This window comes from Cryptomeria japonica, chromosome 11 (assembly GCF_030272615.1).
Source record: "Cryptomeria japonica chromosome 11, Sugi_1.0, whole genome shotgun sequence".
NCBI classification, from domain to species: Eukaryota; Viridiplantae; Streptophyta; class Pinopsida; order Cupressales; family Cupressaceae; genus Cryptomeria; species Cryptomeria japonica.
Window position 1 is genome coordinate 504,313,304 of NC_081415.1, and position 27,402 is coordinate 504,340,705.

General features: G+C 37.5%; 1 protein-coding gene across 2 annotated transcripts in view; it reads right to left on the reverse strand.

Annotated features, from left to right (window-relative positions):
- Positions 1–4,090: 4,090 nt before the first annotated feature.
- The window catches only part of LOC131068350 (uncharacterized), a 38,398-nt gene continuing 15,086 nt past the window's right edge, over positions 4,091–27,402 (reverse strand). Inside the window, exon 2 of one of the 2 annotated variants that reach the window (XR_009111995.2) lies at positions 4,091–4,467. Coding sequence is in view for 1 of the 2 variants with exons in the window: in XM_058003536.2 (XP_057859519.2) it covers positions 22,541–22,732 (192 nt within the window). In the remaining variant the exon portion in view is untranslated. Of the gene's footprint in view, positions 4,468–22,339; positions 22,733–27,402 lie in introns of those variants that run through there. The other variant, XM_058003536.2, reaches the window with a different exon arrangement.

Here is a 27,402-nt window from a genome sequence, read left to right on the forward strand (position 1 = left end):
TTGTAAAAGGACTACCTATGGACCCCATTAATACAATTTAAAGAAAAAGGGGCACATGTTAGTTATTTCTCAGCTACCTGATTTGCAAAATTGATGTAAAATAGTTGTAGGTAGCTGAGGAACTGGTTGAGAAGGCAATTGGGAAGTTATGGGAGTTACTAGACATGGGCTAAAGTTGTTAGGCTTCCAAAAGGCAGATTGCAACCATTGGATGGTTTCAATCTTGGCCTCTGATTCAAATTGTAAAAATCTATAAAAGGCAGCTCTCTCTTTGTAAAGAGTTAGAAGGTTAGAAGGCTGAGATAGATTTTTTGCAGATTAGGAGTAGGAGTAGAATAAGACCGTTGGAAAGAAATTGTTGTAGTGGTAGTTGAAACAAATAAATAAACATTGAAGCATAGTGTTTGCCATTTTGTTCTCTTCTATTTGCATGGTTTCTCTTCATCTGATAAATTAGAGTTCAATAAATTTAATGGCAAAATGCAAGCGTATTTGATGTGATTTCAGGTTCATACCATTGAGGGCTTGCTAATTGTAAGTCTTTGTGCATGGTTAGTCTGAACCCAAAACAGTTCTTAGTTCAACTGTAGGTGTTTGTCTCAGGTTGCACTAGAATTGGATGCCTGAATGAGTACCTATAGTCTAAAAATCCTTTATTCCCTTGGAGCTTGCTCTATTCCTATGGAGTTGTGAGTATATCTTTGGCTGAGCAGGGACTATTTTGTTGGAAATCTGTTTACCTGCAGCATCAATCATTACTACCATTCATAGTTTTAATACTCGAACTCGCCACGGACTCGGCAAACCAAAAAATTGGACTCGGACTCGTGAAAGACTCACGAAAGGACTCAGCAAAAAAAAAAACTAGTTTTACAATAAAAACATAAAGAAATTAATGCATTTAGAGAACATAAGAGCCATAATTGAAACATTACACATGTCATATGATCTCCAAACACTCAATATTTGAAATTTCATCATTTGGAAAAAATAGCATTCAGAAACAAGAAAAAAATATAAGGAAATAAATTAGAAAGGGAAATAGAAAAAAATTTGGTAGCATATCCTCTTGTTTTTCAAGATTTTTTGGATTTTCAAAGCATGGAAATGAAAAAAAAAGAGGGGAAAAATCCTTACCTAAATCTCTTTTGCTGATTATATCTTGTTTCCTCTCCTCCTTCAAACCCTACAAACATGTTTTGACCAAGAAACAAACCCAAATGAATGAAAAAAGTTTTAAAAAAGCACTTTATTAGCTTGTTGGGTGTGCTTTCTAGGTCGCGTGAGTCCAATCAAAAGACTCACAAGTCCGAGTGAAAGACTCGCGCGAGTCCGTGGCGAGTCGACTCGGCCCACCAAGGGACTCACGAGTCTGTGGCGAGTTCGTGGCGAGTCCACAAGTTTTAAAACTATACTACCATTGTCTTTAGGCCCTCTAAACCCTATCTCTTTTGCTTTTATTTTCCCCAGTTCGAGAACCAAGGCATCAACAAATGCAAGCCAACTTGTTGTATCCGTAAGTTCCCTCATGCTTACCAGCAAAACACATCACCGCTAAGTTATCCTAAGCAATCAAGACCTGACAGTTGGAACCTTGAGGTTGTCCCCTTTGATCATCCAAAACAGTATTAGGGATTTCCTTATTCAAGAGAGGATAGGATACTTAGCATTCTATTGTGTGTTGACCGAAAGAGTAGCAATACAATTTCCTGCATCAACACTAACCTGATTTGGTTGCTCTTCATTAACCTCCTCATTTGTCAAAAACTTCGCTTTGAAGGATTTGATGCTGATTGAAACTCTGTCAACATTTGTAGCAAAATTTTCTCCAATGGAGTTGTTACCTTCTCCCTTGTCACTGATAGGCTTATCACTAGTTGGTTGTTGCTTGAGATCCCTCAGCAACTAGGCGACTTCCCTCAAGGTCTCAGACATGTTGACATGAAGTTCTTCAGACCTTTTAAAGAAAGCCTTGGCCTCATCATCCAGATCCCCCATTTGAGATTCTTTCTTTTTCCCTCACTGCGATATCTCTGTGTTCTGTCACTTATTCATCAACCCCACAAGCTAGCAAGGTTTGAATCTCTAATACCAATGTAGTATCCTTGTTTATGCCATAATTAAATCTTGAAACATTTTTTTCCTAGTATTCAAAAATCGTGAAAATCTACACTATTAAGTGATGAAGCGAAATGGTAATTGCTTAGAAAAACTCATATATGAATACTAAATAAAACTCACTGTGTATTCATCTTCAGAATATATATGTATATTAGTCCATACATCATTCAAAATAGCCCAGATCTACTCTATTGGATTCCTTATCCCCATATATTCAATAGTCAAGAAGATATCACATACAAGACTTTCCCCAAAGATTGTGCGATCTGAACCAATGTTTAAATGCTGGCCTAAACCTCTTCTTACTGGAAGTTGATTCGCTTGCACTAGAATGTTATCCCAAAAGTCTTATGGATTCTTTGCCTGTTGGAGACAGAGCAAAGGGCATTAATCATTTATTACTATTGCACCTTCCTCCTGGTTGTCTTTTAACCTACTCCTTATTGCCAATGCCCTTGCACAGTTATTTTGCTATCAAATCAGTATGCTCACAACGATATGTGTAGATTCTCAAACTTGCGAAAATGGGTGCCTTTACAATGGTGCTATTAGTCGACCCTTCACCTGGTGGATTCTTTCCAATCTCCATAGCTTGTGTATTTTCTCCAATTCTCTACAAACAGTTAGCAATTTGAACTCAGAACAGAATTATAACGGGCTTGGAATCGAATTAGGAGAGAGTAGGGGTATCGTCCTACCTCTCTGGCCTTCTGAGGTTCGCGTCTTAGTCTACCTTCGTGCACTAACGCTCAATTCGATTTCCCGGCATGATCAAACAAGGCAAAGTGCACCCATATATATTGGGGTTGTGCCATATTACACTCCATCGTTCCAAGGTCGGCCCAGACAAAGTCAACCCCGCAAGGAAAATAAAAATTAAAAATTATTTAAACTAACCAAAACAGAATAGTCAGCTATAACCAATTTAGGAATTTTAGTATAATTTCATTTATCCTAAAATTCCAATTTATTGAAAATAACAAAATGTCATACGAAAAGGGTGTTGGAAAACACTGCTTGGGCCCAAGGCCCTTCTTTATTTTGGGGACATGACAACTGCCCTAGCCCATACACAATCTAAACATCACAAATCCCATGGTAGATTCCTCTTCTAGTAAGCATCTTACGCCACATAATTATCATCGCTTGAAAGCTCATGACTAGATTGCTCCAATCTAAGGGTTTATAGTCCACCTTAGATGAAAACCAACCAAACTTGACCCAAGCATTAGAGAGATTACAACATAGGAACAATATGGATGAGGCTATGGATTTGATTGCAATGCATGTTTCAAACAATCACTTGTTTCATCTTCAAGCTTGCAACAATCTTAGGGCTATGTGGGTCAAATTTCAAAAGCTTTTTGGTACTACTAATGAGTTCGGGGCACTTCAACTTGAGATAGATTCAACTTCCTTGGTACCCGATTCCTCCACCATTGAGGATGTCACCATATAAAAAACCAACATAGGTTATCTATATATATATATATATATGCATTATTTTTGAATGACCAGTTTATATGGTGGTTATCCATCCTAACTCTCCATTACACATACTTATTTAAATGTTAAGGCCATAGTTTTTTCAACATAAATATTGAGACACCCCACTGTATTGATAATTGGACACATGTTGCTTTGTTTCAAAAAAAACCTAAGCCCTCAAAAAAATGATCATTTACTAACTGAGACCCCCTACTTGGTAGAATGATCCCTTTCATTATCCCTCTAGAGACTCTAATGGCTAACTTCACCTACCAAAACCTTGCCTAGTAGATCTACAAAGCCCAAATTTTTCATAATTATGGTCATTGATGTAAGATAAACGGAGGCTTCAACAAAAAGGGTTTGAAAAGTAAAAATCGAGTAACTAAACCCTAATTCTTTAAGCATGGCCAAAATGAAACGGCAATATATTCTCTCATATTCTTTATCAAAAACAATTTTAACAAAAATTAGTTTCCTCTTTGATAGATGTGAGTCTGTGACCCATTCCATGTCTTTCTAGACAATAGAAATATTAACCACAATACATTTATTTTTAATTAAGCTTTTTTGTTTTAGTCCAGTAATTACAGAGAGAATATGAATCAATCTCAAAGCCAAAGCTTTATAAATTATCTTATAGGAAAAATTCAAATAAAAATTTGGTCCAACAAACTATAAAACGAAGTTATTATACAACACCATCGTATGAAAAACTAGACTGGCTGGAGGAGGTGGATCCAAATTATTTGCCTTGTCACCCCATTCACTCCCACTAGCTGAAGGATCAGCATCATCAACTAACAAATCCCAACCAATCTGAGCATTGTTCCATTCCAATTCTCACACATCTTCATTCTGTACGAAAAGAAATTAAGTGTAAAAATATTAAGTAGCTAAAGTTTGGACTTAAAAAGAGAAAATATACTTCAGAATTTTGTTTTAGGTTCTTCAATCTATATTATAGTTTTTTCACTGTTTCGTAAGATTTAAGGCTATTATAGTGGCATAGGATCACTGAGAAGCAACACCATAGATAGGGAATTCTGGAAATTATATGAAAAAGATCGATCAAAACTTCCCTCAATAAACCAATAAGTATTGTCATCCATTGAACATGAGTGCAAGTGAGATATCAAAACATGATCAAATATAAAAGAGGATACTTTCAAAAGTATGAGCAAATACCAAAGATCACAGATGACAAATATCTCAGTGCTAAAGGAGAATTAAGAGCTGCAGGTCAACTACCAATTGCAAGTCATATTGAACTATAAAGGCCTGAAAATTTTAATTGTCAAAGAAAATCAAATCTAGATTATCAATACAGCATCCATGGTGTCAAAATATAGGCAATTAAACTACATTGATGATGGAGCATGTGATCTTCCACTAACCAGAATCAAATGGAACCTTGCCTCTGATGCTTTTCCACACAAAATACTTTGTGGCATCTCAAATCATCGTTGCCATAAATGCAAGAACAGTGGTGTTTCAGGTATGGGGATAAGGGCACGACAAGGGACGCATTTCGGGGATGGCAGTCTGAGGGCCATTTTTTGGGGATGGTGGGGGGATGACAATATATGAATTTTTAAAAAATATTATATTTAGGAAGAGAGCGAGAGAGAGAGAGAGAGAGAGAGAGAGAGAGAGAGAGAGAGAGAGAGAGAGAGAGATGAGAGAGAGAGATGTCAATAACTGATAACAACAATATCAATATGTAAATAAATCATGACTGCAATAGTATAACAGCAGCATAAACTTCAATAAAGTAGTATAACAGTTGTATAAACTATAAACAACAATAAATTTAATCATGAAATTCATAACAAAAGTATTAACTCTTAAGTATTAAAGCATTTTTCTGTTCAACTTCAAATACTAAAACTAAAGTTAGCTATTAAAGTATCTCAATGTCTCAAATTTCAAAATACAACAATCAATGAGACTATGCCTCATTCAAGCTATCAATATCCAGAGATTCAGAACCAGAACCATCTGTATCATATCACTCTCTGCTTGAAGTGGATCATCCAATGGTAGCACAACCATTCCTGGTTGCACCTCCTCCTCACTGATCTGCCTAACATCTTCAGGGTCAACATCCCAATGCATTGTTGGAGTCTGTCGATGCTCAGTAGTTTGCTGATCCTAAAGTCTCAAGGCACCATGAACTGCAACTAGTTTTCTACTTGTTTCGAGGTAGGCCTTTTTCTCTTAATGGAGTGGATGAAGCCATACATGGACCAATTCCTCTCTACAACAAGGGAACTAGCAATTTGTGAAAGTAAACAAATAGTAAGTTGTTTCAAATTTGGTTTGTCCTTTCCATGAAACTTCCACCATCCAATGGGATTTTTTTGTGAAATAGTGGCCCTATCTGTCCTAGCCTCTAGTTTACTGAATGTAGAACCCTGAAGATCAGGAAATTGAATCCACTACTCTCAAAGTACGGTTGCCTCCTCAGTGCTATACATTTTAAAAAGAGCTTCCATAAGCCCCACCATCACCTCATCATCCTCAAAAGGTTTGACTTTGGATTGACAGCCATATGAAGAGGGGTGTTCATTGTGTTCCAACTCTTTGTGATGATAGACCTAATATATTCCTCATGGAATTGCAAACCAAGATACTAGTCACGAATTGCTCACTTCATTTGATCGCATAGGCCTAATATACTCATAGAATTGCAAACCAAGATACTAGTCACGAATTGCTTGGTTCATTCGATCGCATAGGCCTAATATACTCATAGAATTGCAAACCAAGATACCGGTCATGAATTGCTTGCTTCATTTAATCAAGCATGCTATCAAAAGTCTCATAAATCTCTCCAATGCTAGGAGAGTTTGTATCCTCATACTTGATTAACCCCACTATAGGTGATATGATAGAGCAAATATATTTTCAAGCAATATTTTTAATTTTCAAAAATTAAAAATTATGAGTAACGCTGTTGATTATGAAAATTAAAATTTTTAAATATTAAAAAGTAAAAAGTAAAACAAAGTACAAACCCAAACAATTTTTTTACTTGATATTGGACCACCAACTGTCATTAAGCACTATTTCTCTCACCACCTTTCCTTCTTCTATCTTTGATTGAGCCCAACTTTTCCACTCTCCACAAACCACCATGGATTGTAGACCATCCTGCACCTCCAAAATCCTCTCCAACAAAATCATATAGCTAGTATATCTAGTCTCAACTAGTTTGAGGAATTCTTTCTTTGAATAAGAACAAAATAGTGCAAATGAAGCGTGATGGTTCCATACAAACATTATCATGTCTCTAGCTTCTTCCACTGCTACCTTCACCCAATCTATTTCAGAGCATTATTCAAAGCATGTACAATGCATGGAATCCAAAAAATATGTTTGTAAGTGCCCTCAAGCATCAAACCATCTAACTTACAAACACGAACTGAATCTATCACAACTTGTACAACATTAGAAGACCCAAACTCTTTAAAAATGCCAAAATGGTAATCAACATCCTTACATTTCCCAAAATAATCAACAGCTCTGAAAAAGTATGAACCAACAAGGTATATAACAATAATATTGATGAGTGGTCGATGTCGAATATCAGTCCACCCATCCATGACAATGGAACAACCAGTCCTAATCCATGTTTGTCTCATCTCCTCCATCAACATGTTCACCTTTAACTATTGTTTGTCGAGGAGGGAGGTGTGCAATCTATGTTCTCCAAGGGGAGCATAAGAGGGTCCAACTGCTATTGCATCTCTTGATGTAAATGTTATTCAATTCTCAATTCAAGATGCAAGTTATATTCAAGGTTATCTTTTCTTTTAACTATGTATTATATATTTAATATAATAAATCTGATTATCTTCTTTTATATTGCAGGTGAGAGGAGCATTTATTGATTTCAATGTCCTTCTCACAAATGCCAATTGATATGTATATGTAAGCAGGGAGGATCAAGCAATGCCTTGACCGGTCATGTCTTTTAGACATGATCGATCAAGACATTACTTGATCGCACCCTTTGACTTATCGTAGCATTTACCAATTGGTGTATACTTCACTAACCACCCAATACCAATCGGTGTATACTTAACTAATCACCCGATACCAATCGGTGTATACTTAACTAATCACCCGATACTTAATCGGGTGTCTATTATATGCAAGACAACCAATATTAATCGGTATGTATTAGTTAATCCCGATAACCATCAATGTTCACCGTTTAATATATCAACCGATATTAATCGGAGTACATTGGTTAGCCCGATAATAATCGGTGATCACAGTTAATATGGTAACCGATATTGATCGGAGTGCATACGTTATAATGTAAACCGACAATTGGTATTTTGTGCTATGAGATTTGCAATCGATGATTATCAATAGTTAAGCATTCATCGAACTTTACAAGTAGATTGAACATATACAAATGAAGAATGATCATCAAATGAAGGAACAATAGCTTGAAGTTTTTTTTCATCATAGTTTATCGATAGGATAAATGATTGAATGAGAGACTTCATTTATCTCTCATTCAATCATTATCTTACCGAAGCTATCATGCATTAACACTTGACAGCTTTGAAATAAGTTGACCTTGCCAAATGAAATTGAATAGCATGGGCATAAAAAAATTTGGCCACTAAATCATCTGCTTGCTCACATTTTGCATATTCATTAACTCTATCATTGTATTTTTCTAACTTGCAACATAAGCAACCTTCCTCTTCACTCTACCACAACTCTCTCCAACAAATACATTGAAATAGTCATGCTAATCAATAGATGGCCATTTCTTATTGTGAGTAGAACAAATGATTTTGCCCTCACTCACTCCAAACAACTTTGTCATTTCAACCTACAGTTCCAATGTTATACCTTCACAAACTCTAACCCCATGTCCACTCTCACCCAATAGATGGGTTCTAACCCTAGTATAGCTCTCACAGTAATTAGTTTCGCAAATATGACATAGCCAGTGCCTACTACACCATGCATCTTTACCCTTGTTGACAATCAAATTGGTGGCAAATTGAAGCAATAATTTCTTGGTGTTGAAAGGGCCTTTTGCAATTTTTTATAAAGAGGATGAAGGGCATGTAAAATGGTCTTGTGGAATAGAAGCTAAGTTTGAATTTTCAAAATTAGAAGGGTCTATTGATATTCTATTTAGTTCATTTTCAATTTCTTCACTACCCTCACGACTAACACTATTGCTACTACTCATTTTGTGGTGTTTTTTTTATGATAGCAAACTGAAAGTCTAAAACCAAAATGATGAAAACATTTTTAAACTTACAAACTTACTATTAAAGTAATATTGCTATAATGGTCGTCTTAATCAGTTAGTTTCTTTTTAGAATGTTTCCTTTCTTGTTTCTCTTTCTTATCGTTTCCATTATGGAAAGATCCTATTGTAATATTCTATATAAAGGAGTATTCCTCCCCTTTGTTTAATAGAACATTCAAGTATCATTTCATGGTATTAGAGCAGAGTTTGCTCTATGTTTTTTTGGTGAATTTTTTTTGTAATGAAAATTCATGACTTCTACCTAGAATTTATTTCCATAAGTTTTTTAAACATTTTTTTATGAAAAATCATGGATTCTTTACCATACACTTTCGTACAAAGATTTTTTGAGGTTCGTGTTTTTCTAAAAAAAAAATTATAAGTTTTTTTTTCAATTTTTTTTTAATAAAAATTTAAGGTTTTTTTGAGAAATCACAAGCGAGGGTCTTTGTGAGGGCAAATTCGAGTGGTTTTCTATTTGGAAAACACAGGATTGAGATCGTGGGTCCTCTCCTTTGAATGGACTTGACATAATTTGCAAGCCATTTGGTCACAAATGCATAGAAGGTTGACTCCTCTTCAAAACACTCTATGACATGAGCCTGTTGTTGAGACCTTCACTGTTTAAACTTTTGATCAGCCAACCGCTTTCTATAGAACTTTTGTACATTTACCACAATACTAACATGTGATATTCTTCTTGAAACTCTCCTCCAGTTTGCTTTGTTCTTTCTACTGAGTGGACTCGCCTTTGCCTTTGTCCTTGGCAGTAAACGCTTGTTCCACACTGGTCGTGTCACTACTACCAAATTGTTGTCTCCACCTGGCTTATTGCAAGAGCTTATTACATTGTTCATCAAACTTTAGGTCAACATTAGTAGATGTAATGTTGAGAGTTTCTATGAAGTGCTCATACGATCATGTTAAGATTTTCAATGTAATGACCACCATATCCTCTTCTTCCATCTTGCGACCAATGGACTCCAATTGGTCGATAAGGAGGAAAAGCTCTATATTTGGTGGTTCTAAATCAACCTAGGTTGCTTATGCATCTATTGGTGGTTACGAGTCAATAGGATCTAGTGCTTAAGCTGCTATCTTCGCCTTTGTCTATGCATTACTTCTGGTAACACTTCCAAATACATAGATAAAGCAAAAGCGCCAACAGACCTCCAGAGAGTGCATCCTATAGTCAGCAGACTGCCCAAACACTCGGACCCGTAATGTGTTTGATCTTCATGAAACGATCCTGCAAAGACATCTTGTCGTCCATCATAATCAAGAACAACATATTCTTAAGAAATCGCTGCGTTTATCTAACGTCATGTAGATCCTTCATGTGACTCCAAATCTCTTTAGCAGTCTTGCCTGATGGCACTTTTGGAAGCATCTCATCGGTGACTAATAAATTGAGCAACATAGCCGCTTCACGATTATACTCATCAAACTTGTCCTAGTCTTTACCTACCACTGTGGGACGAGCAGTATTACCCAGAACAATCTGATCTAGACACCGGTACTCAAAAATAGAGAGCATCCTTTGCTTCCAGGCATTGTAGTTCTTGTCGTTGAAGCGTTGATTGTCTTCCAACATGATGTTGGTCAACGACACCATCCCTATCGTTTTCCAATGACACAAAAAACGAGGTCAACTTCTCAAAAAAAATTGATTTTTGTGAATAAAAAATTGACAAAAAAAAAGTCTAATTTTTCTATGAAAAACCTTCAACAAGCAACTAGTATGAATTTCAAGGCAATCGGCCCAAAAATTAAAACCCCTAATTTTTGGACAAATATTGTCGAAACAAAACTCTTGCAGAAACAAATAAATGTCTACCAATTTTGTCAGAACCCTAGGTCTAAGCACAAACACCCGCAATTTTGTCCAAAAAATCACAAAAAACTTTTTGCAAATCCTAGGCACTCATCTTACAAAGAATTCACAAACAGTAAACCCTAGAGCCATCACAAATGAACATAGACCCGCATACAAAAACGTCTTCAATACTGCAAAAACCCTAGCCACAAAACTTTATGATTTTACAAAAAAATCATTCAAAAAGAGGTTAAAACGGTGACAAAACCCTCATGCAACCTGGGATGTAGTGAAAATCCCTACAAAAATAAACCCATCTCTAGCGCACAGAAAATACCTGACAAAATCTTACGATTTTTACCAAAAAATCGTTAAAAAAATCTGCAAACCTGTCGCACAATACACCCAAGTCGCGAGCAAAGAAAACAGGCTCAAATTGTCAAGTCACCTAGGAGAAACAATGGTCGCAGCCAGTCATTGCACAGGAAAAAACCCTTGTCTTGTTGCACGGGAAAGAGTTAACCAATCGCGATAGAACAAAAAAATCCTCTATAGTGAAAAGTAAAACAATTGCAGGCATGCAATCTCAAAGAGCCCGTATTTTTTAGAAATAAAACAACACAACTTTTCAACACAAAAATCCGCAATTTTCAAACAAGAAAAAATGCCTTTGAATTCTAGATGAATCCCACGATTTTAAAAAAATCGTACAAAAAACTTCTAAAAAATTCAGGTTAAACAACCCACGATTTTTTCATTAAAAAATCGATTCAAAAAAATTCCAAAAATTTCATTGAAATTTCTAGGTAAGTGAGCCACGAATTTTTTTATTATAAAAAATATTTGCCAAAAAGGAACCAACACTCTGATACCATGAAATAATAATTGATTGAATTGATATTTACAAAGGAGATGAAAGCTCCTTAAATAAATTACAACCAAAGTTTCTAAAACAGAAACGAAAGACAAAAAAGAAACATTCTAAATAGGAACTAACTACAAAAAGGAAATTACCTAAACCAATGAAGTTATGAACTAAATGGCCATTATAGAAATACTACTTTAATACTTTAATAACCTCCCTTACTGGTATCAGAGCATAGGTTCTTTTTTGGCAAACTTTTTTTGTAAAAAAAATTGTGGTCTTTACCTAGAAATTTCTAGAAGTTTTTTGATAGATCTTTTTAAAACAAAAAATGTAAGTTTTTTGGTGAATTTTTTAAAAAATCATGGTTTACCTCAAAAAAAATTTCAGAAGTTTTTTGGACAATTTTTTAATAAAAATTGGTCTTTTCTTGGGAAAATCGCAAACTTTTCCAAAAGAAAATCATAGGATTTTTTCTAGGTTTTTGAAATCGCTGGCTGAGGTGAAATCGTGCTAAGGTTTTCAAAGGTTTAAAAGTCCAAAGAATCACGGATTTGGGTGGAAATTGCGGTGATTTTTTAGCAATAATCATGGTATTTCGCAAGCCTATTCTGCTCATGACAGTTTTTTTTTTTTTCCTACAACATGAAGGGTTTTTATTCTGTTGCTCAGGCGCCTTTCTTTTTTTTTCTATTAAATATCAAGGAATCATAGTACATAGAGCATTGACTTTAACTGATCAAGAGATCAACGGATTGTTCTAGCCAAAAAAAGAGGCAATACATCCACATGCCATATACCACAGCCTCATATGTATAAAATACCAAACACAGAATAAAATACCCAGAGGTATCTTATCCTCTCTTGAGCAAAGTTCCCGACTACTGAAGATCTCGCCGAAGGATCAGTCGAGGCAACTCCAAGGTTCTGTTATGTAGGATCTCTACTCGTGGATAAGCTCTTCGTGGTATGATGTGATTTTGCTGGAATCACAAGGGGACTTACACTCGATGACCTGGACGTTTGATTTGCTAGAATCACAAGTCCTATTTACTAACTAGAAGACAAACAAATGGCAAAAGATGCAAGGTTCACGAAGTCTACTCTACTACCTAGAATGCAAGAAGATGGGTGAACAACTAGGTGGAGTCCTATTGGGCTGGGTCTCACCATCAAGCTTGAACAATCTGACACCAACTCAGTGCAATCTTCTAAGGGATGCTTCCAATACGTTCAAATTGTATGCCATCAGACACTGATCACCATTCAAGATAATGCATGAACAATAGATGCGTAACGACTTAAGATTAAGCTCATTTTATGCCAGTTGACCACGCAGGGCGCACTTATAATCAATAAGAGGCTAGTGGTATGGACTAGACGGATTCCACACAGGTGCATTCAACAATTTTCTTCATTCAATCTAATCATTTACCATCTACAATGAAGATTCAACAAGAGACCAAGCGTACTGTAAAGGAACGACACTTTTCACCATATCTTCAATAAAAAAGGAGTTCATTTACAATCAAGGCAACAATTTCTTGCCTTCTCTTCCTACTTTACTCTAATTTCTATTCTATTAGCTAACTATTCACTATTAGCTAACTACTCACCCACTATCAACTATTGACTAACAATTATTCACCTTTACAAATGAGGAGCCAGGGCTTATATAGCGCTCACAATACAATTCAATGGCTCAGATTAATTTGAGATCAATGGCTAAGATTTTACAATGAAAACCCTAATTAGGGTTTGTTACAACCAACTCAATTCTGGCCAATGAAATAATTGCATTATTTGGACACGTCTTCTCTGGAATATTCAACCAATGGATAACCGGGGTAGGTACATCGAAGTTAGTGTCAGCTTTAATGAGTCGGGTACATTGAATCTGGACACGCTAAGGTGGACCAATCCAACTGGAGGAAAGATGACCGGGACGCCACCTTGTCTGACACTTGCAACTTGGTTGATGTTCAATTTGATGATGCTGAGAAGCTAACTTTAATTAACTCTTCTGAGACTAGTTGCTTCTTCAACGGACCCTTGCTTTAACCTCCTTTGTCTTTGATGTGCAGGATGGATGGTGTACCTTTCCTTCAAATGCTGGACTGGAAGATGTCGTCCTTGATGATGCTAGACCAGAGAAGGTCGTCCCTAATGATGCTGGACTGGAGAAGGTCGTCCTTGTTGATTGTGGACTGGAGAAGGTCGTCCTTGTCTTGGCCTGGTCTTCTTTCAACTGCAAGACAAACCAAAAGATGATTAAGGACACATAATATATTTATTCTAACATAGCATTTTATACCTTAAATCATCAACAAAAGATATTAAAATGAAGCTTGCTCAAGATTCTCCCCAGGGACAGGCCCTATAAGAATTTCGCCCTAGACCCTCTGGAAGGGTCAGGAGCGAAATTTGCATTCCTGGCCAATTTAGACCTCTTTTCAACATTACCTCACAACTAGCCCTTTGCCTGGCCCGAACAAGGTGAAAAATAGGAGTTTCAAAAGATTTCACCCTGGACCCTTTGGAAGGGTCAGGAGCGAATTTTGTATTCCAAGATGATTCCATCACTTGTTTACTCCAAAACTCCTCCCAAGGCAAACATATGATAGTTTTCCTTCCTCCAGCACCCAGGGACCCACCCCTTGACCTCTATCGTGAGCAATTTGAATGAAATTGGGAATTTCGCTCTGGACCCCTTGGAAGGGTCAGGAGCGAAATTCCTGTTTTAGGCTTATTCCTCCATCTTCTTCACTTTCAATTTATCTTGCAAGGCTTAAATAATCTCCCTCCAGTCTTTTCATGCCTTAGGAATCAAAATTTTGTCTTGACACAAAGGGGAAATAGTGATTTTGAAGAATTTCGCTCTACACCCTTTGGAAGGGTCAGGAGCGAAATTCACTTTTTGCTTGCCTATTCACACTAAATTTCACATTCTTCACTTCACTTCATCTGGACTCCCTCATATTGAATCCACTTCTCAACTTGGCAACATTGGTTTGATCTTCACAAGGTCCAAAAAGGAGAATTCGCTCAAAAAACTAGCCAGGGACAAGACCTATCCAGAATTTCGCTCTGGACCCTTTGGAAGGGTCAGGAGCGAAATTCTCATTTTAGCTCAAAATTCACACTTTTGATGGTCAAACATCTTTCCAAGGCATTCCAAATAGCTTCTCTCACCCTAGTCTAGGCCTAACTTGGCACAAAATTTGGAGAAAAAGATGGTTTTAGTGTTTTTCGCTCTGGACCCTTTGGAAGGGTCAGAAGCGAATTTCTTGTTTTGAGCTCATTTCTTCATATTTGATGACTCTTGGCAATTCAAGGACATGCCTAAGGACACCTCTAATCTTGATCCACACTAAACTTGGCATAAATTTGAGGGAAAATATAGGTTTTGCACAATTTCGCCCTAGACCCTTTGGAAGGGTCAAGAGCGAATTTCACCTTTTGCTTGTTTATCCTCACTCAATTCCATTCTTTTCACTTTGTTTACTTGGACTCTCATCCTTGGATCCCTCTCCCATGCTTGCAACATTTTATTTGACCTCAAAATGACTAGAAAAGAGAATTTCGCTAGAAATCATGGCCAAGGACAGGACCTATAATGAATTTCGCCCTGGATCCTTTGGAAGGGTCAGGAGCGAAATTCTTCCTCTAGCCCAAAATCATCATTTTTGGAGACAAAAATCCATTCAAGGGCAATCTCAAGGGCTTATATCATCTTTGCCTAGGCCTGGCTTGGCACAAATGTGAAAGGAATAGGTGGATTTTAGAATTTCGCTCTGGACCCTTTGGAAGGGTCAGAAGCAAAATTCTTGATTTGGCTCAATTCCTTCAATTTCAATGATTCCTAGCAACTTGAAGTTACTCCTAAGGACCTCTCCCATCTTAATTCACCTTAGTCTGCAATTGCCTTGGCATAAAATTGAGCAAAAAAAGGTGGTCTAGTGAAATTTCGCCCTAGACCCTTTGGAAGGGTCAGGAGTGAATTTCCATTTCTAGGCTTGATTCTTCATCATTCCAAGTTGAATTCACCTCAAAAGGCTAGAAAACACTTCTCCTCACATCCAACCCAAGTTTGACTTGATTTTGCAAGGGAAAATAGGTGGCTGAAGAATTTTCGCCCTGGACCCATTGGAAGGGTCAGGAGCGATTTTCATCATTTGGCTCAATTCCTTCAATCTTGATAATCATTGGCAATTTGGAGTCATTCCTAAGGCCTTCTTTAATCATGATCCACACTAGATTTGGCATGAAATTAAGGGAAAAGATAGGTTTTGCACAATTTCGCCCTGGACCCTTTGGAAGGGTCAGGAGCGAATTTCCCTTTCTAGCCCAAAATCATAATTTTTTGAGACAACAATCAATTCAAGGACAATCTCAAGGGCATCCCTCACCTTGTTCTAGGCATGGCTTGGTACAAATTTTGGAGAAAATGATGGGTTTTAGGATTTTCGCTCTGGACCCTTTGGAAGGGTCAGGAGTGAAAATCTTGTTTTAGGCTTATTCCTCCATCATTTCAACTTGAATCCACCTTAAAAGGCAAGAAAACACTTCTCCTCACCCATCCAAGCTACAAAAACCCAAGTTTGACTTGACTTTGCTAGGAAAATAAGGGATTTTAGGAATTTCGCTCTGGACCCTTTGGAAGGGTCAGAAGCGAATTTCCTATTTTGAGCTTGTTTTGACTACTCCATTACCTCAATCCAATATTCAAAGGCAAGAACACATCAAAGTCCTTCTAACCATGCCATAAAACTCAAGAATTTGACCATCTCCAAGAAGAAAATATGAGTTTCCAAGAATTTTGCTCTGGACCCTTTGGAAGGGTCAGGAGCAAAATTCACCCTCTTGGCTAAAATCCTTCATTTTTCAATGCTTTCAAGCATTTCCAAAGGCCAAACATGTCCATTTTTCCTTTCAAGATACCTTGCAAATCAAAATTTGGTCAAACAAGGAAGGGAATGAGGTCTAAGAAGATTTTTGCTCTGGACCCTTTGGAAGGGTCAAGAGCGAAAATCATGATTTGGGCTTGTTTGTTCAATTTTCAAACTTTCAATCTCATTTGGGAGCAAACATAGATCATTCTTCATCTAAGGAGCAAGGTTTCAAGCTAAAACAAGGGAGCAAATGAAGTATATAATGAATTTCGCTCTGGACCCTTTGGAAGGGTCGGGAGCAAAATTCATCTCCTAGGCAAAAACTTGATTTTCTAAAGCATCCCACTCCCTCTCAGGGCAAGAACATACTAATTCCTCCTTCATCATGCCAACGCCTAGCCAAAACAAGGAAGAAAACAAGAGATATAAGGATTTTCGCTCTGGACCCTTTGGAAGGGGAGCGAAAATCATGTTTTGACCTTGATTCTTGATTTTTCAAACTCTAATCCTCTTTGGGGGGGCAAACATAGATTACTTTCCTTTCATTTCCACCTTGATCCTGACTCTGGCTAAAGGAAAAATGAGTGTTTTCAAGAATTTCGCTCTAGACCCTTTGGAAGGGTCAGGAGGGAAATTCACTTTTTAGGCTAGAATCCTTCATTTCTCCACCTCCAATCCTCTCTAGAAGGTAGCTAAACATCATTCTCCACCCAAGGGACAAGGTTTGTGGTCTAAGCAAGGTCAAAAAATAGGTGTGTAAGGAATTTTGCTCTGGACCCTTTGGAAGGGTCAGGAGCGAAATTCACCCTCCTAGACAAAATCCTCACTCTTCAACACTTCAAACATTCTCAAAGGCAAAAAACATGTCCAATCTCCCTTTCATTATGTCTTGAATGTCAAAATTTGGTCAAACAAGGAAGGAAATGAGGTCTAGGAAGATTTTCGCTCTGGACCCTTTGGAAGGGTTAGGAGCGAAAATCTTAGTTTAGGCTTCATCACTCACTTTTCCAACTTCAAACTACCTCAAGAAGCAAACTTAGATAATTTTCCACCTAAGGAACAAGGATTGGATCCTAAACAAGGTAGCAAAAGAGGTTTATAGTGAATTTCGCTCTGGACCCTTTGGAAGGGTCAGGAGCGAAATTCATCTTCTTGGCTAAAATCCTTCATCTTCTCCACCTCAAGTCGCTCCCTAAGGCTAGAATATGTCGAACATTTCCATACATGCCTCAAAACTAGGAATTTGGTCTTGACAAGTGAGAAATTGAGGTGTATAAGGATTTTCGCTCTGGACCCTTTGGAAGGGTCAGGAGCGAAATTCCTCTTTGAGCTCAAGTCCTGGCTTCATTTTCACATTTCTTCATTCAAACAAGTGCCTTTTCCTTCATTCAAACCTAGGAATGGGTTTTGGGTCAAGGTGGAGGGTCTTGTAGATGAATTCGCTCTAGACCCTTTGGAAGGGTCAGGAGCGAAATTCCTATTCTAGGCTCAATTCACCTTCAAACTGACTTGACTTTGTCTTAGACTTGACCCTAGATCCATTTCCTTCTATATCCTTGCCCGTTCGCTCAACCAGTCTTTGACTTAGGTGAGATCCTGAGTCCTTGGTGAATTTTCGCTCTGGACCCTTTGGAAGGGTCAGGAGCAAAATTTGACATTTTAGCCTCTCCATCAGGATCATTTTATGGAATATAACATTTAAGTATAAGAATTCTTATACTTTAAGTTCTATTCCATATATACTGTCAGGATGTTTGAGAGTGGTTTCGGACCTCCAGGAGTTATATTGCAAAATCTAGTTTTTGGAGGATTCTTCAATTTTCTAGACAGTCAAATTTCAGGATCAGGACATTCCAAACTGCCAAATTTCAGGACATTTGAAGATGAGGATGATATTCCAGACTTCATCACTCACCAACTCGACCTAACTTAGACCTTCAAGGATGATACTCACTCACCAAGCAAGACACAATTAGCAACAAGAGCAAAACCAGGCCCTAAGGAAGACTCTCAAAGAAACCCTAATTCTGGGGCCTTGCGGACTCACCCTAGCTCAAGCAGAGCCTGCCATCCTAGTGATCCCCCTGGCGACACTCGAAAAGAAAAGGCTAACAGACAAAACTCTAAAACCTAGAAAGCAAAACCCCACAAAGCGAAAAAAGTAGGGGTCCCCATTTGCAATGGAGCGATGTGTGAATACATCACAACAGGTCTCCCTCTTGATTTTCCTATAAATTCAGGCTCTCATTCTTCAATCAGCATCCGAGAATTTTACATCATTATTATGCTAATATTGTGTTGCAGTTTATCGAGGAAATTTTGAAGAAGCTTTGCATATTTAATTCATCAATCAACTTAGTTTTCATTTAGCTTTCATTTAATCTTAGAATCATTTAGACTTCTAGTTCATTAGCTTAGATTCATTTATCTTATCTAGATTCAATTTCTTGCATATAATCTAGCTTACTTCATTTAGAGCTTTGATCATTTAGCTTGATAATCTCATTTCGCTTAATCAATTAATCTTGCATTCGCCTAGTTGCATGCATTTAAAAATCCTCCGTTTGAGTGTAGTCTAGTCACTGGATAGCTTAACAATCTGAGAGCAATCCACACTTGCACTTTCTAGGAGGCAATAAGCCGACTTGCAATGGATTTCATTTTGTTGTTTTTGATTAACTAACCCATGCAAATAATGGTTTATTGAAGTGTTTGTGCCCTTACTAGTGCGACTCCTTTTGCTTTAGTATATGGGGCTGAAGCAGTCATTCCTATAGAAGTGGAAATCCCATCTCTGAGAGTTTCCTTGCAAAATCTAATCACCGATGAAGACCGGAGAGTATCCAGATTGCATGAACTCGAGTTGCTTGATGAAGTCGGCAAGTGGCGTTCAATCACTTAAGAGCTTATCAACAAAGAATGTCTAGAGGATATAACAAAAAGGTTCGATATACAGAATTTCAGGTTGGTGATCTTGTGCTAAGAGAAAATCCAAGACCGGGAACAAAAAGGGAAGTTTGAACCCAACTGGCTAGGCCCCTACATTGTTACAGCAAACTTTGGCTCAGGTGCCTATCAACTCTCTACATCAAAAGGAGAATGGCTCTGAGAGCCCATCAACACCATCCATCTAAAGAAATTCTACACCTAAAACATTCTTAAGCTCCGACTACTCTGTACAGATAAAAGTCCTGAAGAAAAAAAAAGGATCTCTACCAAGAAGGTGAAACCCTAGTAAACAGGCGCCTCTTGTACTCACAAGCGCTCCATCTATCAACGTAACTTTGGCATTCCCTACTTTCCCGCTTTACTTTTGCTTGTGCATAATCTTTAGTCACTTTCGTGACCCCCTTGGTTCTCCTTAGAACCCTCATGGCTTGCAATCGATCGACATTAGAGTCCTAGGGCACTTCAATCTTAAAGCCCTTAGCAGCTCAACCAAGCCATCCTTGTGTCAGTCAAGTCTGGATCGTTCACTCTGAGTCGGTCATCTGTGTTCTACCTTATACAAAGTTTTGATCACTGGCACCCTATCAAACATGCAAAACAAGAACAACTAAAAACAACAACTCAAACCGCTTGAGCTATGCTGACATTTTCTTTGTATGTTGTCTTTTATATTGGCTTTTGCTCATTATTCCCTCTGAGTAACTCAAGGAAGTCTATCTTGACTAAGAGGTACAAGGACTGGGGGCATAATACCTTTCTTTGTTTTCTGCTTGTGGATGTGATTCTGATGATTTGAAAACGTCCTATAAACTGGGTGTCTGTGATAAGAGCCTTCGCATTAAGGTGAAATGGCCTCACATACCTCGACTCCGTTTATATGCACGCTTCAATGAGGTCGAAACTATTTCCTTGTCTATTTTAAGTGTCTGTCGTGTTTGCATGCAAGAAGCATTCAGGTCATCTTGGGCTCCTTTTGCCTCGGTGCTTATGTTTGACTGCTATATCAAAGAGGACAAGACATTCAGGTCATCCTGGCTCTTTGTGCCTTGATGCTTATGTCTATTTCCTACATTTAACGCTCAATGATGATAAGAAAGCAAATTAAAATCCAGTGACTAGGTCCTAGTTGCATCTTCTACATTCATGTTAAGTTTCGTGCATTGCGTGGTGAATCTAGCATACTAACGATGATTTTGGTCTTCTTCACCTAGAGCTTGAATTTAAATCAACCTTCTCTTCATGGCTAAGTGGTCAACTGGATCATTCTCATCACAATGATCGAGCACCTGTGTTATCATCATTCCTACATGAGATGTTAGCTGCATACATGTTATAATAGGTTCATACATCCACATCATAATCATTTGCATTCATATAGTTGCATAAAATAAAAATTTAAAAAACCCTAATTTTCAACTTGCTCCGATTGGCGTGAAAACTGCACCCTGGTTAATTTGACTGTCCTGATTCCATTTTCGAGATCGAAATCCAAATCCAAGATCATCTTCCTAGTCAATTTCGAACAACTATGACCACTTAGCGCTTTCATCAAATGCTCATTCTTTGCTTCAATTTGCGCTCAATTTCTCATCAATCAATGCTAAATCTTCAAATGGCCCTCTGAATCATTCTTTGCGCTCAAATCATTAATCGCTTAATCTTTTTGTCAAATTGCTTGAAATCACTACGCAACCTGCTGATCTTTCGATTTCACTCCCGAGGGGGCATATACCCATGACATCATCATCATCAGTGATCACATCCTCAAAGTCGAGAATTTCTTTCAAAATCTTCATTACAAGTCGAGCAGCTAATCTTTACCAAACATCAAACAAGACCTTATCGCTAGGGGCATCTCAGCATCATCTCTTCATATCAAGTTGAGATTTCTCGATCATCTGAATCAAATCAATCTCTAGGGGCATATCAGTTTCGTTGCATAAAATCTAGTTGATATTGTCTTCATCTGAATCAATCTCTTAATGTTAATCAGTTTCATCGCTTTTCATCAAACTGGTTATTCATTTAATCTCAATCAAGGGTTTAAAGAGTATATTTGATTGCACGCTCAATCTAAGCAGGTGTTCAGTTTCATCGCATCAAATCAAGCTGGACAGTTTATCTTCACTCATCGTGTCTTGATCCATCAAGTTCAAGATCGGTTTTATCTTCGCTCGCTGTGTCTAGTTCAATCAAGTTCTAGATCAATAAGATCCGCTTCTTGATCCATCAAGTTCAAGTTCAGTATCTTTGCTCTTCATCGGTCCTAGTTCAATCAAGTTCGGGATCGGTATCGCTTTCAATCAGTTTGTTCAGTTTCATCGCTTCAAAACAAACTGAATACCTCGCTCTTCATCTGGTTCGTGATCGATCAAGTTCAGAACGGGCATCTCCTAGACATCAATTGTTCTCTGAATCAACGCGCTGCTCGCACATCAATTCAAAGAGGGGCAAATGTAATACCCTAAAAATGGTCATCCAAAACCATGGGCCCCTAATCTCAACTAATGTGCTTAAATTCAATAAAATTCATCAAGGTCCTAAATCAAATAATCAATTTAAATCAATCATGAGAGCCTAATTAATTAATTCCTAAGGTATAAAAATGCAACATGGCAATTACAATTAATTAAATTCTCATTTAATTAATTGAACAAATTCAAAATAGAAAATCTTTTTAAAATCAAATATCTCATTTATTTAATTAAATATCTTTTGCATATTTAATAAATAAATAAAAATTGCCATAAATCTTCAAAAAAAGGAAACAAATCAAGAAAGAGGAATTAATTTGAAATTATGAGCACAAAAATTCAAAAAAGGAAACAAATCGACTGAACTCAAGAAAAATGGAAAGAATCTGAGTTGCTAATTTGAACTCAATCTTATCTCATTTCGCTTAATCAATTAATCTTGCATTCAATCTTGCATTTAGTTATTAATCTTGCATTCACCTAGTTGCATGCATTTAAAAATCCTCTGTTTGAGTGTAGTCTAGTCACTGGATAGCTTAGCAATCTGAGAGCAATCCACACTCACACTTTCTAGGAGGCAATAAGCCAACTTGCAATGGATTTCATTTTGTTCTTTTTGATTAGCTAACCCATGCAAATAATGGTTTATTGAAGTGTTTGTGCCCTTGCAGGTTCCCCAAATTTCACACACACAAGACCAACTTCAAATGGAGTTCTTTCAACAGTCTGCCTATTCCAAGTAAATGCATGGGAGATCTCCCAACTGAAAGATCTGGTTGTACCGTCTTGGAGAAACCTTTCAAATTTCCTCCTTGCAATCCTCATGGTCACTGTAATCTGCATATTAACAGTATAAATTATGAGTTTCCTTAAAGACTCAGTCAATGTCCTGCACCTACCACTAAACACATCATCATTCCTAAATTTCCAAATAAGCCAAAGAATTTGAATGGAAAAAATAGACCAAAAAGAATTGATATCTTTCTTGAGGTTAGTCACAGAACCAACCAAAATCTCACAAATACTAATATTGGAATTGACAGAGAGACCAAAGGTAAGCCAGATTTCTCTAGCAAAGAGGCAGCCAAAAAAGATATGGTTAATGCTTTCAGGAAGTCTGCAAGAAGAGCAAATATTGGGCTCACCATTGGGCATATTAATAGGCAGTTTATGCAACAAAAGACGCCAAAGGAAGCATTTTTTTTTTGGTTCTATAGGCTTGTTCCAAAGGTTTTCACTGAGTTTCTAACAAAAGGAATCACTTTGTTTCATGTTCCAGCATTTGTTGAAGTGACTAAAGATATCATTATTATCAGTAAGGCTATTGTAAATGCTTTTAGCTTTTGTACACTGCAAAACAGACCCATCTGGCCACCTGAAATGGATAAAGCTGTTATTAGAGCTATCACACTGTTTGGGCAAGGAGAGGGAGATAGTAGCCTCCCTAATCACAAGATAAGTCCTCCATTGAGACTGAGGGACATCAAACCTATTGCTGATTTCTTGCCAAGACAAAAGGTGTCCCTCCTTAATGATATCAGAGAACCATTGAATACCCTTTAAGGCCCAACTCTTGTTGAGCACCCTTGCAAGAGTGCCAAAGGCTTGCCTTTGTGCATCAAGTTCTACCACACAGATCTCTCCCCACAAATCTTGTTATCAGCCTTAATGATGCCATTATGAGTGATAAGATGTCTCACACTGTCCCATGCTTTTCAGATTGATTTGAAAACTACCGAGCCTACTAGCTTGACAGAGAATTGCCCAACGATCAAATCATTGAAAGGAAGACCTTTCCATGATGGTCCTTTCGTAGGAACAAATCTCGATAAATTATGTCTCGCTAGTATCTTCCAAGGCTCCTCTCCCTGTAGAGATTTAAAAATCACTTAGTTTCAAGTGACAACCCCTGAACCCTCAAATCCATTTAACAGCGTGTTTCTTTTTGTTCCCCTTTCCATCTGACTACAAGAATTCTCTGATCAACTTCTGGATATAGGAAAATTGATAATTACTAAAAAACCAAGCAGAGGTGTGATATATATTATATGAAGAGAGTATTTTTTGGCATACCTGGTACCTCCCTGCCAATGAAAGATAATGTTTATTCCATTTCCTTAGTTTCTTGTCCACTTTCCCTTTCACCCATTCCCACATCTCTTTTAGATTTGGATTAATAGCAAAGGGTATGCCCAAGTATCTCACTTGATGACTGGGTCCCCCTTCACATAAGAGAGAACCTATTGAACCAGCCAGGGGATTGGTCCTCCCATCCAAGCATTATTGATTTAGGAAGGGATATTCTGCTTCTGGATGCATAGCAGAAAACATCAAGTTTGTGCATCAAGGCACAAAGATTGAGTGCCTTTCTTTTTTGCAAATTGCGACTGTTTTTTTTGCTCGCATTGGATCTAGTTTGCTTGTGACAAGGGTTTCTTGCGGCCTTTGCTTATGTCATGGTTTGTTCGTGGTCTAGGCAAGGTTTTTCAACGTGGTTTTTGCGTGTCTCCTAGATTTTGACAAAACGTACTTCTATTTTTTTACATGGCCTCTATTTTTTTGTGCAACCTCTGTAATTTTTGCCACAACTAGGGTTTTGGAACGGCAAGGATTTATGCGGTTTTTTCGTGTTTTGCACAGTTTTTTGAAAAATCGTGGTTATTTTTGCTCAACTTAGGACTTTCAAATCTGTTTTGGCGCATGAACCAGCTACGGTATTCATGGCTTTTCTGATTTTTTTTCAAAAAAAAATATGGCAGGTTTCCTTATTTTTTTCCAAAATAATCATGGAGGTTTTTGTTTGCATGATTGTTTTCCCCAAAATCATGGCGGGGTTTTTTATTGTTTTTTACTGTTTTTTCCACTTTTTGTCTATTTTTTCACAAAATCATGTGTGATTTCAGCAACGCATAGAGGGTTTGACGAGTTTTCCACAACATTGTAGTGTTGTCTTACAATAGCTTTTTTTGACAATGTTTGGACAAAATCGAAGGTTTCAGTTTTTGTCAATTTTGTATCAACAAAAATCAAAGTTTTTTGAGAAGTTGATCTTAGTTTCTATGTCTCTAGATTGCAGGAGGGATGGCTTACCCAACATCATGTTGGAGGGATGCTTTCCATTTCTTGGTCATATGAAGATGTTCTGCAGAAAACGGTTGGCTGAATAGAAGTCCAACCAGGGAGAGTCTCACTAGCAGGCTCATGTCGCAAAGCATTCAAAGAAGGGGCCAACCTTTGTGCATTCATGGCCAAATGATATGTAGATTATGTCAAGTCTTTTATAGGGCAGTTAGTAGAATGGCCATTAAGGGAGGGTATTAAAGTAATATTGTAATATTGCTATAATGGTCATCTTAGTTGTTTAGTTTCTTTTTAAAATGTTTATTTTCTTGTTTCTATTTTTTGTTGTTTCGGTTGTAGAAAGATTCTCTTGTAATATTCTATATAAAGGAGTATTCCTCTCCTTCATTAAATAGAACATGCAATTATCATTTCACTTACTAACAAGCTAAAAATTTTAAAAACTAAAACAAATAGCTTACCTTGGTTGTAGCTTCAAATTTGCAGCTATTATTTTATTTCAGACTTGGAGCTTTTGCAAAATGTGGCAAAAAGCAATGGAGAGATGTTCAATCTCACCTTTGAAACTCCCTTCCTCGTCCTTGCAACACCCTTGAACCAGCAACTGCAAACCGAAAACCCGGACAGTAAGATGGAGGAAACAGCAAAAATGATATGTTTTTGTTTTGGTGAGATTTTAGGTGTATACGGGGAATGGGAGGATTTGTGGGACCCTCAAGCCCAGAAGAAGAGGAGTTGACATGGGAGATGTTAGTGACAAAGAGGATGCACCTCAAGAAGAAGAGGAACAGCATGAAGTAGAGAGAACTGAAGCAAGAGTTGTTAGAGCAATTTTGGGAGCAAATTCCAAACCAAAATTGGAGGTACCCACATCTGAAGGTAGCCTAAATGTTGAGGAGCTGATTATTTGGATCAGTGCCATGGATAAATACTTCAAGTATGAGAACGTAGATGATGACAAGAAGGTGAAGTTTGCAATAACCAGACTTAAGGGTAATGCATCCCTTTGGTGGTATGGAGTACAAGATGAAAGAGGAAAGAAAGGCAAGCCCAAGATAAAGAGTTGGGATAGGATGGTGGCTGAAGTAAAAGGTAATTCATGCCCAAAGATTATCAACTTAGTCTTTTTAAGAAGGTGCAAAATCTTAAACAAAAAGAAATGTCAGTAAAGGATTATACAGAAGAATTTTATAGGTTGACCATTAGAGAGTTGGTCATATTGAAAAGGATCCTAAGAAGGTGGGTCAATATCTCAATGGATTGAGATCATATACAAGATGAAATCAGTCTTTTGTCCCCAGGAACAGTTGTTTCTATGCTCTCAAGACAAAGGAGAAAATATACAGAAAACACACAAAATCCAAGGGGTAAAGGCAAAAGTTTCAAAGGTAGAGTACAGCAAAGTGGTAGAGGTCAGCTGCAAGAAAAGGGGCAGCAGCTCATATCATCGAGAATAATCCTCAAGAGGTCATGATTTTTAGAGGTAGAAGGCCCTACCCAAGAAAGAGGTAGAGGGAAAGGTTTTTTGGCAAATGTTATAAATGTAATAAATATGGTCATAGATATTACGAGTGTCCAAAGAATCCTACAGCAAGCCAACGGAGTGCACATATTGTTCGAGCTGAAAAAGAGAATGCAGAATCACCTATATTGAAGATGCACCTGAGGTTGTGTTGTGACGTATTCACACATCGCCCCATTGCAAATGGGGACCCCTACTTTCTGCTTTCTAGGGTTTGCTTTTTAGGTCTTTTAGGTTCTTGTCTATTGACCTTTTGCATTTGAAGGATTGCCAGGGGGCTCATTAGGATAGCAGGCTCTACTTGAGTCAGGTGGATCTACTCAAGAGGTCAGGTCAATTGAGTGATTAGGGGTAATTTAGATCATTCCTAGGGTGTTTTTTGTGTACTATCTGGTCGCACTTCAAGTTGCCAAATCAAACCTTGGTTGAATACATAATGTCATCCTGATCCTCAAATGTCCTCAAATTTGGCTAAGTCTGGAAAGTCATCCTGATCCTGAAATTTGACTAAGTCTGGAAAAGTGAAGAATCCTCCAAAAACTAGATTTTGCATTATAACTCCTGGAGGTCCAAAACCACTCTCAAACATCCTGACAATATATATGGAATATAACTTAAAGTATAAGTTTATACTTAAATGTTATATTCCATATATGAATCCTAACAGAGAGGCTAAAATATCAAATTTCGCTCCTGATCCTTCCAAAGGGTCCAGAGCGAAATTTCACAAAGGACCTAAGATTTCACCAAAGTCATTGAATGGTTGAGCAAATTTACAAGGATAGGGAAGGAAATGGATCTAGGATCAAGTCTAAGGCAAAGTCAAGTCAAATCCAAGGTGAATTGAGTCTAGAATAGGAATTTCGCTCCTGACCCTTCCAAACGGTCCAGAGCGAATTCCTCT